The following is a 20,536-nucleotide window of genomic DNA, read 5'->3' on the forward strand; positions in this document are numbered from 1 at the left end:
CAGGGGCCCGTGTGCGTGCGTGCGTTCAGCATGGCGAATAGTGTTTCTTCAAATCAAGCCGATTTTATTCTTGGATCATGGCCCATGAAAGCTAGAATTAGACATGAACTTCAAATACTTAAGACATGATCTTTTGGAGAAATATGTGTGATATTTTGTCTCATGATGATCAGCAATATGTCTGTCAAGAAGGAAGTTTTAAACTTCAATCGAGAAAACTTCAAGTTCATTATTTGTCTAATGAGCGATATGTCAATTGACAAGTGTTCAAGAAAGCAATGTTCAAGCAAGAAATCTTCAAATACACAGGTATTTTGTTTAGTAAGCGATTGTCAAGATACTCTATTGTTCAAGCTAGAAATCTTCATTGTGCTATTTTTGTTTAATTTTTTTTTTAGTCTTGCCCAATAGCTTTGCCCAAAAGTCTTGCCTGACCAGCTGAACTCTTAAAACCTTAGCATTAGAACCAAGGAAATGTAAATTTATAAATATATGAACCAAGGATATGTGAACTGAACTGAACTTCATTTTACTTGCTTATTTTTTTTTTTTTTTATTTCCTTTTTTTAAGTGGGTGTTTAAATTGAGCCCGGATACATGTCGGAACTTTTGTCCCTGACCAGGATATGTGAACTGAACTTTTGTTTAAATAAATGAATCTTAAAACCTCCTATGAACTTTAGTACCTTGTCAAGGAAAATGTATAACTTCTTTTTATTATTTGTGTGAACTGAACTTCAAAAATTGCAGGCCTAGTGAACTGGACTTCACTTTAAACCCTACCATTACCAAGATTAGAACTAGATTTAATGTGTATCTAACTCTAGCTGTGGCTAAATACTTCAGAAGACCTCCCAGATGTAGCAAGGGCCTTATGTGGGTTGTGGCTTGTCTCAATGGGACTGATATCCACAGTGCACAGTATCAATGTTAGTGTACATTGTACAATAGGGTTGTGAATTTAGAAGTCATTCACTCACTTGATGATGGTATCAGAAAACAAACATGGCTGACCAAATACTATCTGCATCTCCTCAGGATACAGCACTCATAGAAATTCAGAAAAAGCACAAAGAAAGTCCCACACTCTGAACTCAATTATGATAATTATAATATGCAAGAACATAATGGGAGCTGCAGTGACCAAGCAGCCATCAATGTAGGGGGCACTTCCAAGGTTAAACATTGGTCGAGAATGCATAAAAAGGGAATGTGAACTGAACTTCTTTTTGTTTTAAATTTGGGGGGGGGGGGGGGGTAGATTTTATAAGCCTATTATATTGTAGTGCCTGACCAGCTGAACTCTTAAAACCTTAGCATTAGAACTCTAGTGCCTAACCACGGAAATGTAAATTTAAATTATTTTTAAACTTTTATAACTTAACTTTTCAAATCTTGATATGTGAACCAAGGATATGTGAACTGAACTGAACTTCATTTCATTTATTTATTTTTTACTATTTTTTTTATTTCCTTTTTTTTTTTAAATTAGTGCTTAAATTGGCAATGATTTATGAGCTTTTTTGCCTGATCAGGCCATGTGAACTGAACTTTTTTGTTTTTTTAACTGAACTTTTCAAGCCTGGTTAAAGGATTCGGGTACTTTTTCAAAATGTCCACGGATTTACATTAAACTTACAGGGTTTGAAGATATATGATAGTGGAAAGCTTCCCTTCAAATATTATTCACTAAGGTTGTGTAGTTTTTGAGAAATGAGTAGTTTTGGTCTCATGAGACCAAAACTATTTTAGCATGTAAAATCCCCTTAAAGCCATTGGACCCGTTCGGTACAGGAAAAAACAAAAAGTTCAAAGATTTACAAATAATTTACAGGGTTTACAGAAGGTAATGGTGAAAGACTTCTCTTGAAATATTAGTCCATGAAATGCTTTACTTTTTGAGAAAACGGTAAAACAATATAAATTCTCGTTAACGAGAATTACGGATTTGTTATAAACACATGTCATGACACGGCGAAACGCGCGAAAACAGGAGTGGGTTTTCCCGTTATTTTCTCCCGACTCCGATGTCCGATTGAGCCTAAATTTCCACAGGATTGTTATTTTATATATAAGTTGTGATACACGAAGTGTGGGACTTGGACCATACTGTTTACCGAAAGTGTATAATGGCTTTAACCAGTTATAAATGATATTATACCAAAACCATAGCATTTCTGGTTTATACGTTTTTACATGCTAAAACTGAGACAAAAATTATTACTTTTACTCATTTCTCAAAAACTACAGCACCTCAGTAAGTAAAATTTCAAGGGAAGCTTTCTACTATCATTATCTTCAATCTGTGTAAATTTCATGTAAATCTGTTGACATTGTGTTTTTTGTTAGGAAAAAGTGCATATATCCCTTTAAACTGAACATAACTTTAATTTATTTATTTTTTACTATTTTGGTTAATTCCTTTTTTAAATGAGTCCTTAAATTGAGCCCTGAGTACCTGAGAAATTGATAATATTTTATTTTACTGACCTCTTCAAAGCTTGCTTTTTGGCATAGTTTGAACAAACATTGTCTGACCACTCGTCTGGTAGTCTTGTGCTTCACTCTGTTTTTTCTGCAGTAGCGTGCATGTCTTCCTAGCATCTTGTCCCAGAAGTGGCCCCTTATGTTGTGTGCCTGGGCTGGTTATGCGCTTGACACTTGTCTTGCACTCACGCCTCTAGCGTGTCCATTAATGAGACTGGTATAGCCAGGTTGAACTTCGAGTGGGTGATCTTGTTCTCCACCTCCTCCCTGATGTTGTCACTATCACTAATATCGCTACAATCACTGTTGCCTCTAGCTGGATGGGGCCCCATCCAGTGGCTGTTGTAAAATGATATTTCCTGTGGTACCTTGATTTACCGCACAAAATACCACAGGAATATTAAATACCACAGGAACTTATGTGGTAATGTCTATACAGGCTGGCAAGCAAAGTGTGGGTACTAGTCCTGGTCATGGCATTTCGTTGACCCAGAGTCCACGTGGGTACAAGCTGGGTCCTTTTCAATGATCAAATGTTTTGACCCGGATTCTGGGTCAAAATGATTTGACCCGGATTCCGGGTCAATGAAATGTAATGACCAGATTCTGGGTCAAAGTGTTTTGACCATGAATCCGGGTTAAGTAAAATGACCCGGAATCCGGGTCATTTGAATTGACCCGGAATCCGGGTCATTTGAATTGACCCGGAATCCGGGTCATTTGAATTGACCCGGAATTGACCCGGAATCCGGGTCATTTGAATTGACCTGGAATCCGGGTCAAAACATTTTGACCCGAAATCCGGGTCAAAAATTTGAACAATCAAAAGGACCCGCCATGTACCCACCTGGATTCCAGGTCAACGAAATGTCATGACCAGGACTTGTACCCACACATAACATGGAACCTTTTCAGCATCAAGTGCAAATCTGTCAAAGAGTGATGAGCACGCGAGTGTGAAGCCTTTACGGCATTCTAGATGCTCTGTGGTACAATCTTAGGCCATTTAGAGACCCAATGCCAAAGAATCAGAACAATAAGCCTTCAAAACATGAGCAGTAGAATTTAGGCCCAGTTTTGGATTTTAGAAATACTTGAACTTTCATTATTAACAAAATAAAAAAGATGGGTATAAAAATGTGTAGTGGATTGTTGCAATGTTGTACGCAAGGTTTGCGGGAAAAGAAAACAATGAACTCAGAAACGTTTCAATTGAATGTGGTGTCAAATGGAACAGAGTTAATAACAGCCTTGCGTGCGGAGTTACCTGGGTAAAACTATACCAATATCACTCACACTAGCCACAGAGGCCGCAGAACGGCAATGACAGACAGAGACAGCGTGGTACCGTAAATTAAACATACAGTAACTACAAGAAAACTAAATAGTATGGAGATGACACGAACTTACGTGCTCTTATACGACACACGGTTTAACAAAACTGGGGAACATTGTGGTGTCCCCCCCCCCCCCCCCCAGGATTGATGGCAACTTGACGGGACACAGCGTTTTGGGCACAGGGTTTGGCCTTTTTACATATAGTGCAAAACCTGACTATCATGATAATGGGGGTCAAAAGACAGGGGGAACATTTCGAAAATGGGGTGGGGGTACACGTCCCTTCCACTCTTTCAAGGGGGAGGTGCAAATCTGTCAACGATGGAGTATGCGTGTGAGAAGCATTTACGGCACTGGGTGCAGGCCAGATTAAGGGCCCAGGAAATTTTGCATTTTTTTTAGCTGCTCTGTGATGCAATCTAGGGCCAATTTTGAGGGGGGACAATTGATTATAGTGTCCCCCACCCTTTAAAAAGTTGTGTCATCCTTTGTCCCTAGGATTAATGCACATGGTGGGCACACAGGGTTTGGTCTTACATTAGTAAAAACTTGGGCTTCATGATAAAGGTGGTCAAAAAGATGGGGGGTGGGGACATTTGATATTGTGTCCTCCACCCTCCAAAAGATGACAGGGACAATGTCCCCCTGTGTCTCCCCCCCACCCCCCTGATGGAAAGGGCCATGGTCATGGCAGAAAAAGTGTAAGGAGTAAGCCTTTACTGCATGGTAATGACCGGTGTCATGGTAGATGTCTGTTGTGCTCAAAGTTCCGGATGACGTCACCGGGCATTTCAGCATCCTGTCGTTGTGGGTGTTGGTCTCCCGTGCTTCATATACTGCCGCTGCAAATAATATCCGAGACCTTTTTTTTATCGTATGAGTCCATTTTCACCTGGCAACGCACAACCCTCTTTGGCTTTCTTCTTTGTAATTCATGCTTGATACTCGATTATGTTGTTGCATGCTTTTGAACAATAATACTGTTGTAGACGCTCTACTCTTTCATCATACGATTTACTTGTTGACACCGCCATGACAGCTAAAATCTACTAAAATCTACCACTTTCGCTTGCTGTGCGCAGTCATGGAATGACGTAATACTGCTGTATTTGGTCATCCGCAGCTTTTAGCATGCCGGACATCGGAGACTGCGACACCGGGTTGTGGCTGGAAACTATTATTGGAACAACTCGAGGTCCAGTAACAGTATCCAACCAAGGCAGGGTGCTCAACAAAGGTCATTTCAATATACCTACCAAGGTCATTGTTATGCACTTGTGGTAGTTGATAGTTCAATGTTGTTTATTTTTTGGTTGCAGTGGATCTTGTCAGAATGATGGAGAATGTGAAGCTTTAGATGACACTGATGATGAAAACAAGGAGGACTTTGCGGAACATTCCCAGATGGTAAGACAATCCAACATCAACTTTCCGTGTTTTGATTAAGAATAAGGTTAAATAATGTAATAATAACAATAACACTAGAGTCTTATGGAGTTATCTATCAACCAAAAAGTTGCTCAAGGTGCTTCAACAAAGAGAGACAATTTTTAAAGTGTTTGAAGTGATTTGTGATTTTATGAGGCTGATTTGTGTAGCCCCTTTAAACTTCATTGTGAAACTTCATTGTGAAACAAGCAACATTTAATATGTTCGTTTTTCTTAGCATAAATATTTACAAACAAAGTTTGTTCAAGACGTTCCTTGATTTTTTTACTGGACTTTTGTTTCCTTTTTTTCTGCAGACTTCGGCTAACAATAAAAAAAAACTATCAGAGTATTCATCAGATATGCTAACAATTATTTTGAGTAATTACCAATCGTGTCCAGTGCATTTAGTAAGAGTTTACAAGTTGCTGCGGCAAACTTGGCACCATTGCCAATAACCTTCTCTTAACGATATGTGTACTGGGTTCTTTAATCCGGTTCATTTCAACTGACCCGGAATCCGGGTCATTTGCATTGACCCGGAATCCGGTTCATTTCAAATTACCCGGATTCCGGGTCCTTTTACTTGACCCGGAATCCGGTTCATTTTAAATGACCCGGATTCCGGGTCATTTTACTTGACCCAGAATCTGGGTCAAAACATTTTGACACGAAATCCGGGTCAAAACATTTGAATATTCAAAAGGACCCGCCATGTACCCACCTGGATTCCGGGTCAACAAAATGTCATGACCATGACTTGTACCCACACCTTGCTAACCAGAACACCATAGCTTGAGTCCAGTGCACTTGACCACTCGGCCACTATCGTCTCAAAAGTGACACCTGCGTCCATTAGTTGTCTGATTAATTGTGTAATTAATTATTTGATTGGAAGCTGTGGCAGCAAAATGATTTTTTAGGAAAATAAAAGAGTGGGGAAGAGGTCTTAAACTTCATTTTGAAACATGCAGGGTCGTACTGGCTGTGTGATAAAATCGACACACTCTTTTATAGCAAGGCACCGACCATGTAAAAAGACACCATTTTGATGTCTCTGATCAGCAGAGAGTCGGTTTGAGTCCTAGTGTTATCGATCTTGAGAGTTTGATATTTTTACCTTTTTTGGTATCACAGTTAACATTTACTAATGCCCAGGTTAAATATTGACCTTCAAATACATGTATGTTCGTTTTTCTTGCATAAATATTTACAAACAAAGTTTGTTCAAGAGTTCCTTGATTACTTGGCTTTTGTTTACTTTTTTCGTGCAGACTTCGGCCAACAATAAAAAAAACTATCAGAGTATTCATCAGAAACTGTTCAAGCTGGTATGGAAAGATCTGGCTGTATGAGGTAGGTATTAAGTAGGATTTGAAACTTTGCACAGTAGAAGTTTATCTACTATATATAGCAAGAGGAGAGAATGCTCCTGCCTTCTGTGTCATATTTGTGAGTTGTACAAAATGTGAGTTATAATTTAATAGATTTCGTTTCTTTTTCGGGGCTGTGTGTGTACTTGTCATCGCCGGGAAGCGAGGTCTTCTGTGTGAATACACACTCGCACATCGAGGACTTTGAGCACAGCGAGGACGTCCTCGCTTTGAAAAATTGTGATAAATGCAGCATTATAGCCAGTTTGGACGCCACTGAGATATCTAAGCTTTTGGGACTAATCCTCGGTTAACGTCATTTTCGAGAGGAGTATGTGTGAGTTAACACCATTCTGTTGCCGGTTAGCACTCTTGGATGGTTACATCGCCCTCTGTTGATATGAAGTTTCCTTCTTGTAGGTAGTAGAGGCGGCCATTTCTAATCCTGAACTCATTTATGCATGACGGTTAGCTTATTCGATTTGAGTCGGGTAGCGTGGCTGGTTGCAGGTGTCATGGGGACGCATCATAAACATTGAGTGCATTGCATCCACCAGGACCCTAGAGACAACCATTCGACCCATGGCAGCTCTCGAGAGAAGACAAGAAATGGTGAGTGATCTAAGTGTAAATAAATTTAAATGTAATCCTTACTGTACTGACTACATCACTATACTATATACAGTCGTTTGACCAGTTAACGATTCCTTACACTTGTCAACCAACACATAATAGTTAAATGATTTAGGACATTACCAATTTAAGTTTATGCCTGTGATTAAGAATTAACCCCTAATAATACGTACCCCAGTTGGAATTCCACAAGTTCAATAATGGATTTGTTTTCAACACATCTCATGACACGAAACGTATATTTGTAGGCCTATGTCTATAGCTATGTCTTTAAGAAAAGACATGAACATCAAACATGTTTGTTTGCTTAAAAAAGTGGATCTGAATGATTTTCAGCAGAAACGAGAGGAACATTATTAAAAACGACATTATGTTATGAAGCAAGTACTAAAGTAGAACACGGTTTACTATCGCTTATATAAAATCACGCCGCACGGGAATTCTCCGTTTCGGCATACATTGTACGTTATACGGTACGAGTTGACTTGGGTACGAGTTGACTCGGGTACGAGTTCACTCGGGTACGAGCTGACTCGGGTACGAGTTGACTCGGGTACGAGTTGACTCGGGTATGAGTTGACTCGGGTACGAGTTGACTCGGGTACGAGTTGACTTGGATACAACATTTTGGGTACGAGTTGACTTGGGTACGAGTTGACCTTTTTACGTCGTGAGGGGTCGTGAGTTGTCGGTATTTAGTGCGACCCTTATGACATGTTCCACTAAACCGATCGATATGTTACATAATTTTTATGTCTTCTTTCTAGTATGAAGAAGGGGACAGCGTAATGGCACTGTGGCCACCAGACTCGTCATGGTATCCAGCTGTAATCACCTCCATAACCAAAAGTATTTAATAAAAATAACAAATTCTTATATAGCGCATTTCACAATAAACCGTATCAAAGCGCTTTACATTAGTCCCCTGGTCATTGGGCCAATAAACATCCCTTTAATCTTTCTATACAGCCCCGAGCTGCCGTGGCGCTCCGAAAGCTTTTCATTCACATATTTAAACAAGTATCATTACTTTTGTACTGTGGACACACGAAATTACAGTTACACACCCTTATTGTGATCCACATCACGTGCAGAGCACGTTTTAAAGATGGCACAAAGTTGTATGTTTCCCACACCCCCCCCCCAAGTGAAATACAAATTAATAAACCCTTTGCCTTTCATTTTTCAGGGAAGTCACTAATGAAGTACTCTGTGCGTTACAATGAGGATGGCATCACACGCTCCTTATTTGAGCACCAGGTGAGTAACTGATGATGTCATGTATTAATTGCATCAATATGAATTTAATAACATGCTATGTTTCTTCATAGTGTATTATGTTCTGTACAATTGAGACGTTTTTCCAAGGTTTACGACGTGTTGCGGCAATAAAATGTCCTCTCTAAATGTAACAGAGTCCCGTAACCGTTTGTTATAAAATCGATATGGTTGGAAAGATATTGTAGAAGTAGAATACAATGATCAACACAAATAGGCCATGAAATAGCGTGGTTTTCGTTTTACCTCGTCGACAAACACGGTCGGCCATTTATGGGAGTCAAAACTTGGACTCCCATAAATGGCCGACCGTGTTCGTTCGCGACGTAAAATGAAAACCGTGCAATTTGTAGTGAAACTTGTAAAACATCTTTCGAACCATATGCATTTCATAACAAACGGTTTCAAACGCTTTTCATTTCTCAGTGGTGTTAATTATGTCATTTGTCTTTTCCTTGCTAGCTGGCCCATCAAACATCAGATTTTCAGTGTGATACTTCAAGGTCTGGTTGTCAAGAATGATTCTTTGATTCTGGAAGTTGCCAAACGTGAATACCTCAGACTTGGCCACGATGTTACACAACATGGCTACATTCGGAACAAACTACGAGAACTTGGTCGTCTTGTTATACAACTGAGAAAAAACACCCACCAACCAAATGCATCACTGGAAGTATTCGTGCATCCCCGCCATCTGAATGATATCGTCAAGGCTGTTTATGATGTCGCCGGCTTCAGTGAAGGAAAACAGATGTATCACGTTCCATCTCTAGCACTCAAGATTGGACACTCCATCAAGAGATGTGCACTCATACTGCAAGCAAGTGCTTTAGAGTTTAATCTTAGGCAAAAAGCGGAACAGACCGAACAGTTTAGGCAGTTATGTGAAATTAAGTGGCCAGAACTTGTGTCAACCCATGCCCACAGAACACTGTACCAAGGAAAGCGCAACAAACGTGCTGATCTCCCCACAAATACAGATGTGGTGAAAATCTCATCGTTCCTTCATGAAACTGGCAACAGGGAAGTGCAGCTCCTACACTCTGCTAAGGGCCATGAAATTACACCAGCTTGGAAGAAATTGAATGAAGTCACACTGTGCCATCTCATTATCTTCAACCGCAGACGACAGGGGGAAGTATCCAAAATGAAACTGGAAGATTTTCACAAGCGCAGTAGTGCAGCCATTGTGAAAGGTGATTGCGTGATGACTGATCTTGAACGGCACCTCTGTAAAATGTTCCAAGTCATTGAAATAGTTGGTAAGAGGGGCAGAACTGTTCCTGTGCTTCTTGGTACTGATGTGATGGCGTGGTTGAAGGCTCTGGTCGCAAATAGAAATGCAGCTGGAGCGGCACAAGACAATATATTCTTATTCGCACGAAGTTGTTACGGAGGCTCAGGTCATATACGAGGAAGCGACTGTCTACGAGCATATGCAAATGAGGCGGGCCTTGAGAATGCTGGTAGCATGCGGTCTACAAAGCTTCGTAAACATGTAGCGACTGTTTCACAAATTCTGGCCTTGAATGAACATCAGCTTGAAACACTTGCAGACTTCATGGGTCATGATTTGCGGGTCCATCGCGAGTACTACCAGTTGCCAGACACTGTCCAGAGGGTTACCAAACTGTCTAGACTTTTCCTCAGCTTGGAGAGAGGCAACTTGGTTTCGCAACATGGCAAATCTTTGGAGGAGTTGCATGTTACTGGAGGTAAACAAACCCGTTTGTAACTTTTCTTTCCAATTTCATTCAAACTGTGGTACCCCCCCCCCAAATAACATTCATTCACTGTACAACCTCCCCTCCCCCTTCCACCCCCCCCCCCAATGGATTGGCCAACATGTTTAGGTGTGTACGCCAAAAAGCAAGCATACCAAATGTAACAATTGCTCTTTGTTTTTGGGGCCTGATAACTCGGCCTGCGGCCGTCATCACCTAACCCCCTCCCCCCCCTTTGAACCTCATTCACTGTACACCCCAAACCCCACACACCCAACCCAACGGATTGGCCCACATTGTTATTTGTGTGCCAGAAACCAATCAAAGCTAACTCTAGAAGTTTAATTTCTTTTTATTGCAGAAGGCTTCACCAGCGATGAGGACAGCAGTGATTCAGGTGACTCGTGTGACCCAGCTTTGGAGGACAGTGTTGATGCCAGTAAGTTTATAATATTTTTGACTGCCTATATCTCTTGTAGGTCTCTTGCATATGCTGGTCCTATTCCCTGTTTCCCCCCCCCCCAGACCAAAATCGATAAGATGCCAGACTCCGTTTGCTGTCAACAAATTTAAGGTGTCATGCACCATCAAAGTACAGTCATAACCTAGAGTCACTCTGTAGGCACAGCCAAGTGATTAGTCTAGATTAGCCCATCTCGGCAACTCATTTTGTACGGTAGGATGAAACAAGATGGCTGCTTCTTGTCAGGCATTTCCGGCAGGTATCGGCACATTGGTAAAATGAACTTATTTAGGGTATGTATACGCCCCATTTGATTATGTTTACTAATTTACCTCTTCTTTCCTGTGTGTTTTAGGAAGGCCACCAACCCCAGCTCGACAAGTCAAGCGTCGACAATTCAAGCGACGCCCCTGGACTGCCCAGGAAAAGAAAGACGTAACTGAGGGCTTGCAGAGATTCATGTTGCTGAAGAAGATTCCAGGAAAACGTGACATTGAATCGTCCTGTCCTGTGGCATTGCAGACCAGAACTTGGAAAAACATTAAGGACTTTTGTAGAAACACGATGACACTTAAACAAATTTAAGGTCTCCTGCACCACCAAAGTACAGTCATAACCTAGAGTGACTCTGTAGGCACAGCCAAATGATTAGTCTAGACCTTTGGCCTGCCCGCCCCCCCCCCCCCCCCATAAGAACAAGAAAATCGTGTACCACCCCCAAAAACATTTCCCAGAAGGCCAGTATATACACATTCACATTAGTGAACCGCAAGAAAAAGGATTCATGTGTTATGTCCTCACATCGATAGGTACCATGCGACTTTTGGCAATGTCCTCCATTGGATAGTATTAAAAGTATGTCCTCAATCTGCAGTGTACACATGTATTGGTGTGTGGGGGTGTGTGTTGGTACACGTGAAATCAACTTGATGGAACTGTCTACTGTACTTGATGTGCGTGCGTAAGCAAGCGTGTCATCCATGACATGCAGTTAGCTTGTTAAAAGAAATGGCGAACTTTTTTGGGTGGCCAGGAGATCAATTCGTCTTGAAAGATGGGGGGGACATAACATTTACGGCTAGGGGTCCAGGGCCCGCATTATGCCCTAGGAAAATGTTTAGGCCGTAGATGCTCTGGTGTAATCTAGGGAGTCTGAGGGGTGGTGTGCCCCCCCCCCCCTCAGATGTTTAAATTTAATGCCTATTTCGAGCTTTGATGCACCTATTTTTGCTCTCATGGTTAATGTACCTAAAAAAAATAATAAACTGTAGCTTCGTAATATCCATATTGTTTCTGCATTATAATGCTCAGACGGCATTTTATCCCCATCATCACCAGCTTCATCAAGGGTGGATCAAGAAAAAAAGTTTTAGGGGAGGGTGGGGGGTGGTTGGTGGGTGTGGCACATCTACTAAAGATGAAGCCTGCTCTTCAGGGGGACGCGAAGCCTTAAATGGCCTGTGGTCTGGGCCCGCCTTAGAGTCCGGGCCCGCCTAAGGGTCCGGGCCCGAAGTAATTTGTGATTTTATGAGGCTGATTCCTTTTTTTCTGCAGACATTGGCTAACAATAAAAAAAACTATCAGAGTATTCATCAGATATGCTTACAATTATTTTGAGTAATTACCAAGTGTCCAGTGCCTTTAGTAAGAGTTTACAAGTTGCTGCGGCAAACTTGACACCGTTGCCAATAACCTTCTCTTAACGATATGTGTACTGGGTTCTTTTACATGCATTACTAGACAACACACAAGACCAACGACTTGAAGTTCAATCCGAAGGAAGAATCAATACTGGTTAAATCCGGGTCATTTGAATTGACCCGGAATCCGGGTCATTTGAATTGACCCGGAATCCGGGTCATTTACTTGACCCGGAATCCGGGTCAGAACAGTTTGACACGGAATCCGGGTCATTTACTTGACCCGGAATCCGGGTCAGAACAGTTTGACACGGAATCCGGGTCAAAACATTTGAACATTCAAAAGGACTAGCCATGTACCCACCTTGATTCTGGGTCAACGAAATGTCATGACCAGGACTTGTACCCACACCTGGCTAACCAGAAACACCACAGCTTGAGTCCAGTGCACTTGACCACTCGGCCACTATCACCTCAAAAGTGACACCTGCGTCCATTAGTTGTCTTATTAATGTTGTAATTAATTATTTGATTGGAGCTTTGGTCGCAAAATGATTTTTTAGGAAAACAAAAGAGTGGGGAAGAGGTCTTAAACTTCATTTTGAAACATGCAGGGTCGTACTGGCTGTGTGATAAACTCGACACGTTCTTTTATAGCAAGGCACCGACCGTGTAAAAAGACACCATTTTAAAGTCTCTGATCGGCAGAGAGTCGGTTTAAGTCCTAGTGTTATCGATCTTGAGAGTTTGATGTTTTTACTTTTTTGGTATCACAGTCAACATTTACTAATGCCCAGGTTAAATATTGACCTTCAACTGTGTTCACTTTTCTTAGCATAAATATTTACAAACAAAGTTTGTTCAAGACGGTCCTTGCTTTTTTTATTGGACCTTTGTTTCCCTTTTTTCTGCAGACTTCGACTAACAATCAAAGAAACTATCAGAGTATTCATCAGAACCTGTTCAAGCTGGTATGGAAAGATCTGGCTGTATGAGGTAGGTATTAAGTAGGATTTGAAACTTTGCATGGTGGAAGTATTTCTAAGAGAGGCTTGCGGTAAAACCATGTGAATATCTCTTTATGAGTAGTGCTGAGAAGAACCGATGGCTTTCTCCTGAAGACTATCGGAGCATACTGATCAGTATCTACCTGTTCTTTCCAGAACCAACACTACTCACAAAGAGATATTCACATGGGGAAGGTTATTTTCTCACATTCAAAGAATTGTTCCAACTTTGAGTTTTGTGATTTTGTATTAGATTTATTACATGTTAAGTTTGCATCAGAGATAAAGAATATTTTTTTGGTTTTACCATTATGCTGATGTGTTCAAAACACTGTATCCTTCCAGGTTCCTGTAAAAAGAATTCATGTTCTAGGGGTATGATAAAGTGCTATATTTATTGTTGTTTGTGTATTGACGATTCTTTTTCATCATCATCATAATTTGGCAAAGACTTGAGCCGTGGCCTCCCTCATCCTCAACTTGTAATGGCGGTGCACTCCTGGAGTTGCAGCCACCAACTGCTCTCTTTAAATCGCTTCTCATTTCAGCTCTCCTACACTCCTACCATTCCACTCTCTCACAATGTCTCTCCATTAAATGCTACAATATTAGTAATGTTTTGTTCTCTTGCATGCCTTGGACATAGATGTTTTCCAAGCAGCAGTTAAAAGCTCCGGTATACGCTACTCCATGGTGAATCTCAGAGATTTTCTGGATAATCGGGTAAGTAACACCCGGTTCAGACAGTCACTGCAGAGTTGCGCCGAATAGATTAGGAGCAACTCTGGGTCGACCAATAAAATTCTGGTTATAAACAGGTGAACTTACATTGTTGTTCCGACCAACTGCAACAGTCAATCCTTCCACTTCTCACGTGTCCAGTCACTCCTTACTGTTTCAGACGTTGAACTTTTCATGTAATTCAGAATTTTGTTCGGCGCGACTCTGGAGCGCCTGTCTGAAACGGGTGTAATTAAGCGGTTAGGTTGGTGTAGGTCTTGCCCTGCCTTCCACCTCTGGGACCCGAGATCAAATCCTACCAGGGCCCCAGTAGTTCCTATTTGACTTCGTAGGTTTTCCCTGGAATAAGTCTTTTGGGTTCTCATTTGGCTCTATAGAGAGCACTGAGAATATATTGTAGCGTTGACCGTTGGTTGCGTTGTACACAGTTTAATGACACAATTGAGGTACAATTAACTGCCTTTTCTGTCCGTTTCTTTGGAGGTTTATTTACACACAACAAGTCATGAAATTACACGAAGCAGAAACCTAAGCCAGAGAAGCGCCCTCTCCAGCGAGCAGACCCGTTCGGCTTGTCTGGGCCACTAGCGTTGCTCCGAAGGGGAGCCGTGCTGGCGCCCCCTAGTGGTCGATCGGCATCGCCGCTACAATATATCCAGATCCAAAGGTTCTTGGACAGTGCTGCAGTGTATGCAGACTCAGTGATCTATTTATAGAATATGATGAAATTGTTTCACGCGAGATCTCGTTGTATGAGAGCTCTTTTTTTTTTCTTTCTTTTTAATCACGTGAATAAATCCCGGGTATTTGACGCAACGTTACACCCATTTCCTTGTCTGTTTTTACCTATTTTGACGACATATGAACACAACAGTTTATACAAAATGCTTATAGAAAGGGCCATGGTCATAGCAGAAAAAGTGTAAGGAACCAGTCTTCACTGCATGATAATGACCAAGTTGGTGGCTGAAAACTGTTATTGGATCAACCCGAGGTCCATTAACAGCTTCCAACCGAGGCAGGGTTCTCCACAAGGGTCATTTCAATATACCTACCCAAGTCATTAAAATGCAGTGAAGATCGGCTCCTCACACTGTTACTGCCATGAACAAATACCTTTAATAAAAAGAAAGACAAACAATTGTAGAAATGGTAACCAACATTATGGTCTTTTTTTTTCGTCGAAATTTGTTATGATTTGTCTGCTATTTTTCAAGGACCTTTTTTAGGCTGTGTAATGTTTGCATGGGATGTTATCTCTCACACAAATTTAACTACTCATGCTTATTTGCAAGAACCAGACTATGAGCTTCAGCACCATAAATATGACAACTTGGGTTGCTGTTTGGCTTTATTATGTTGTTTTCATGAACATACCAGCTACGTTAAAACTCATTCATTGTCTGCACATTCACTCATACTTGTGGTATATGCACAAGCAGGCAGCACAATCTTCTCTTGCAATAAAAAAGATCACACAAACACTATTCTCAAGGAGAATTTCTCAATTTGTCTTTCTCATTACAGAGTATAACGTACAGAAGCGTCAGCAAAACAAAGAAGCTCAAATTCAAAGGCAGAAGCTCTCAACAAGCTGTCATCCGTCCAACCAGCTGAAGTTTCAATAGTTTTTCTTCATCGTGTGGCTCCCAGACTTCTATTTATCTAGTTGAAATTTCCAAGCGTTGCAGTTTTGAGGTGCACTGATCTTTTTTCATAAATGTACATTGGCCTTACCTTGTGTTGTGTGCTTGCCTGATTATTTGTTTTCGCCAAAATGCCCCAATATTCAAAATGATTTCTTTGAACAAATTTTTACAGGTTATGCTTTTTTGAAAATGAAAAAGGTTAACCGCAACAGCTCTTGTAAAATTACCAGGCCTGATACTTCACAGATAAGAGGCAACAAAAGCGATTGTCTCCATGCCCCCTGGTCATTGCCTTGGTGACCTTGAAATGCTCCAGTAGATCTTTAAAATTTCCTCATAGGGTGCCCAAGGAGAAAATGACTTGGTGCCTTTGCCCTTTCAAAAACGAAGCATACATGCATAATGACTCTTCATTGCCTTTAATAAAGTTTGGAATTGTACTTTGATTTTAAGGCTGCAGTGCTTGATACTTTATTTAGTGCGTTAAAAGCGACTATTAAGAATGTCATATATGCCAATTTTTATGAGGGCTTTTGGAAAAATCAGACACTCTTAATATCTGGCTGTGCTCCAGGTTCATATGGGTTGTTGTGGCTTGCTGCCGTATGCACCCTTGCATGTCAGCAGCTCAAACCCGTTTCAGTTGCGTCCTTTAAAATTCAGCTTCTCAGCTGATTGTAAAGAATGATTAGCCCCTCAAATTATGAACAGTTTTATTTATTTATTTTTGGATAGCTCTGTTGCTCAAAAGTACTGCCTGTCAAACAAACATTCCACCACTTACGCAATCACTGTTTGTGAGATCTGGCCCAAATTTTAATAAGCAAATAACCGTTACAAATTTTCTTAGCAGTATACCAGTCACAGATGAGACATGTGGAATGGTATTTTGTCAAGTACCCTATTCCGGTAAGTTACTATTTTGTTCTTTTTGTAGCTTCTTTTTTGCTTGAGCAGGTCTATGAAATTGAGTCCTAGGTACTTATGCTTCTCACTTTAGCATTGTAGTTCTACAATGAAAACACATCCTTTCTGAATGTTTAAAGTGTAGTTGACGTGATTAACCAGACTCCGATTTCTTAGACCTGCTTAAGCACTAAAAGTAGCTAGGCACAGCAACCTTTTGCTCACCAGATTATGGTTTCCCGCCAAAATACCATGTCACATGTACAATTTGTGACTGGTATCCTGCTTGCCTAAGCAGGAAATTGTTGAGCAAAAATAAATGTCTGCTTATAAGCAGCTCTATGAAATTGGGCCCATTATAATCATGGTAATCTTGGTTGCACCGTTTTGGGAGTAAATGTCCCCCATGTGTTAAATACACATTCACCTTTTGAGATAGTCCGGTTGACACTATAGAGTGACCAAAAAACTCTGATTTGCAGAGTCAAACAGTTTTTAAACTCTTCATTGAGACTTAAAGGCGGGGACTTTTCTGCCACATTTTTTTTTTAAATCCAACCCATTCTCTTTTCGGACTTTGTTTCCACCTCTTTGTGCCTTTATGCATTAAAGGCAGTGGACATCAAAATAATTATTAGCATAAAACCTTACTTGGTAACGACAATTGGGGAGAGGTTGGTAGTATAAAACATTGTGAGAAACGGCTCCCTCTGAAGTGGAGTAGTTTTCGTGAAAGAAGTAATTTTCCACGAATTTGATTTTGAGACCTCAAAGTTAAGAATTTGAGGTCCCGAAATCAAGCATCTGAAAGCACACAACTTTATGTGACAAGGGTGTTTTTTTCTTTCATAGTTATTTCGCAACTTTGACGAACAGTCGAGCTGAAATCTTCACAGGTTTGTTAGTTTATGCATATGCTGAGATACAGCAAGAGAGAAGACTGGTCTTAGACAATTACCAATAGTGTACACATGGCTTTAAAGACACTGGACACTATTGGTAATTGTCTAAGACCAGTCTTCTCACTTGTTGTATCTCAACATATGCATAAATAACAAACCTGTGAAAATTTGAGCTCAATTGGTCGTCGATGTTGCGAGATAATAATGAAAGAAAAAACGTCCTTGTCACAGGAAGTTACTTCGATCAGAGGGAGTCATTTCTCACAATGTTTTATACAATCAACAGCTCCCCATTACTTGTGTTTTATGCTGATATGTTTTTATTTTTAGTAGTTACTTATAGTGTCCACTACATTTAATCAAACTGTTTTTGTATGACACCACATTGATTTCATTTGCAAGTTTACAAAGAAATGTTCATTAAGTTTTATTGGTATGAATACAGATGTACGTGTAGAAGAGGTTTCCTTCCATTCAATTAACAGTTAAAAACACATTTCTATCAAAGTTACCTCGAAAATGTGAAAATTAAGTCATACCAAAAAGTGGATATGATTTTTATTTGTAATAGTGGGGGAAAAAAGCTTTGTACAAGCATCATCAAAATTTGTGATTGATTTGTTTTATATCAAGTTGGTATTTGGTTTTATTGCACGTTAATCCGGAGGTTGTTGGTTCGAATCCCACTCAAGTCAATTCTTTGTTCAACCCCAAAATCATTTAAACATTGAGAAGTATTATTATTATTATTTAAACATTGAGAATGACTTCTGTTTGACAGGTTGTACGCAGCACAGCATTGACCCACTGGGCTACAACACTGGATGTTAGCCCACAAGGGCACCTCATTGCAGTCGGCACAGCCGGTGAGTTGACATTTTAACTGGGTTGTTGTTTGTTGTAGTTGTTTGTTGTTTGTTAGAGGAGAGGTTTAAAGGCATTGGAGACTATTGGTAATTACTCAAAATAATTGTTTCGTACTCAAGATGAGTGAGAAACAGCTCCCTCTGAAGTGACGCAGTTTTTGAGAAAGAAGTAATTTTCCATGAATTTGATTTCGAGACCTCAGAATTAGATTTTGAGGACTCGAAATCAAGCATCTGAAAGCACACAACTTCGTGTGACAAGGGTGGTTTTTTCTTTTGTTATTATCTCGCAACTTCAACGACCAATTGAGTTCAAATTTTCACAGGTTTGCTATTTTATGCATGTGTTGACAATGGTTGAGATACACCATGTAAGACTGGTCTTTGACAATTACCAATAGCGTCCAATGTCTTTAAAGCCACCTGCTGCCACTACCTGCCGAAGGTCTGCTTTTTGGGGGAGTCAATTTGCATACATCTGGTACATCTCCTAAAACGCCCACTTCCAAGTAAGCTCAGGGAAAGTTATTCCCAAAATGGCGCATGAAAGATCAATTGGGTAATGACGAAACGTGAATCAAGTCATTAATCTTCTATTGCTGATAACCGGAAAAATCTGTCCTTTTTGACTGAACCACTGAAAAGCTCGTGCTTACACACATTGGTGTAAAGGTAAAACTAAAGTTAATCATCTTTTTTCCAGACACAAATTTAATATCTATCATGTCTATTATATTATTGCGATACCCGCTGCTAAAAACATAGGATTTAAACTGCCTCTGGCTACTGCCAATCTTGGTGCTCTAGAATTGCAAGGGTCGTGGGTGCGAATCTCACCTGAGTAAAATGCCTGTGATTTGTTCAGAGTACTGAGTATACAGTGCTAACACACATCGGTGTATGAGGGTACAACAAAAATCAAAATTAATATTTGTTATCCCCATGCAGATTTAACATCTATATATATTTGGTTTTGCGGCAACACCATGTGTGTATCTACTAGCCAGGTAGAGTTTGTTCTTAGATAACTGTCTGCACTGGATCCTCCGAATCCCTTTAAATAAGCCCACTTCTCTCTTATCTCTTTAGTCTCCTGACGATGACTAGATCAAGCTAGTCGAAAGTTGAGAACAATTCAAGAACTGACTCCGCGGTAGTAATTACGATCCTATAAGCTAAAGTAGTAGTCCCAGCCAATTTCGTATACCTTCCGCCTGGGTAGTAGTTTTAACAGGACAGTTCTTTTCAGAACTGAGAAGTCTCTCGAACATCCGATAAATCTACTCCACAGTAGTAGAATAAAGAAAGACAGTTCTCTAAGAACAAAAATACTCTACCTGGCAAGTAGATACACACATGGTGTTACCGTAAACCAAATAAATATTGATACCTCACCATTTAATGCCTCAAATCCTATATACATGTAAAGATTTAACATCTATTACACTGAAACACTTGTTTGATATCTTTTTTTTTCCAGAGCGGCTTCTCAAGGTGGTTGACTATCATGAGAGTAGTTTCCAAGACTTTGTCGGACACAATGATGCCGTTCAGCTTGTCCGCTTTACACCCTCTGGCAAACAGGTCTTCACTGTAGCATACAATCAGATACTGGTGTGGGAGGTTGTGGTGTAAATGGAACGGTAACCATTGAGCTAGTCAGGGCCCAATTTCATACAGCTGCTAAGCACAAAAATTGCTTAGCATGAAATATTTGCCTTGATAAAAACAAGATTTTTACCAACAAATTACCATGTGATTTTCAGGTAAGCAAACAACAGCTAAATACCAGTAACAAGCAATTTGCAACAAATGGAAATTGGGTTGGTAATCCTGTTTTATCAAGGAAGAAATGTTATGCGTAGCAATTTTTCGTGCTTAGCTGCTCTATGAAATTGGGCCCAGGTGTGTGAGCATGTCTTGACTATAAACACCACCAAGGGCTTTTACCAAAAGGAATCTGGTGTGTTCACACAGATTCAGGATGTCCTTCGTCAGGTTAAGCAACCTCTGACTGACACCCCCAGACAAAGATATTGACCAAATAGCGAGATCACTTTAGCTCAGTTTGTAGAGCACCGGGAATTAATCCAGAGGTCGG

At 40.4% G+C, this 20,536-nt stretch overlaps 1 protein-coding gene across 7 annotated transcripts; it reads left to right on the top strand.

The window, feature by feature from the left end:
• The first annotated feature begins 110 nt into the window (after positions 1 to 110).
• Positions 111 to 20,168, top strand: LOC117301436. 7 transcript variants are annotated; one of them, XR_004520309.1, is made up of 9 exons: positions 111 to 309; positions 5,145 to 5,232; positions 6,528 to 6,609; positions 13,279 to 13,360; positions 14,018 to 14,094; positions 15,640 to 15,810; positions 16,612 to 16,670; positions 18,351 to 18,435; positions 19,916 to 20,168. XR_004520309.1 is itself a non-coding variant. In XM_033785425.1 (9 exons), exons 6-9 carry the CDS (start codon positions 8,482 to 8,484, stop codon positions 11,307 to 11,309), a joined length of 1,599 nt encoding a protein of 532 aa, XP_033641316.1. In that variant the 5' UTR covers positions 111 to 309; positions 5,145 to 5,232; positions 6,528 to 6,609; positions 7,047 to 7,238; positions 8,027 to 8,108; positions 8,449 to 8,481; the 3' UTR covers positions 11,310 to 11,383. The 7 variants fall into 7 exon arrangements, 3 of the variants coding, with proteins under 3 accessions (XP_033641316.1, XP_033641317.1, XP_033641318.1); XR_004520308.1 differs by having other exon boundaries at positions 16,615 to 16,670; XM_033785425.1 differs by lacking the exons at positions 13,279 to 13,360; positions 14,018 to 14,094; positions 15,640 to 15,810; ... (1 more) ...; positions 18,351 to 18,435; positions 19,916 to 20,168 and adding exons at positions 7,047 to 7,238; positions 8,027 to 8,108; positions 8,449 to 8,519; ... (1 more) ...; positions 10,623 to 10,700; positions 11,080 to 11,383.
• Positions 20,169 to 20,536: the final 368 nt, after the last annotated feature.

This window comes from Asterias rubens, chromosome 17 (genome assembly GCF_902459465.1).
Source record: "Asterias rubens chromosome 17, eAstRub1.3, whole genome shotgun sequence".
Lineage (NCBI taxonomy): Eukaryota > Metazoa > Echinodermata > Asteroidea > Forcipulatida > Asteriidae > Asterias > Asterias rubens.

Excerpts from the sequence above, each read along its gene's own strand:
- LOC117301436 (XM_033785425.1), top strand. The coding sequence starts at position 8,482 with ATGAGGATGGCATCACACGCTCCTTATTTGAGCACCAG. Across the intron at positions 8,520-8,999 it reads GCTCCTTATTTGAGCACCAG|CTGGCCCATCAAACATCAGA; the intron begins GTGAGTAACTGA and ends TTTCCTTGCTAG. Across the intron at positions 10,701-11,079 it reads GGAGGACAGTGTTGATGCCA|GAAGGCCACCAACCCCAGCT; the intron begins GTAAGTTTATAA and ends TGTGTGTTTTAG.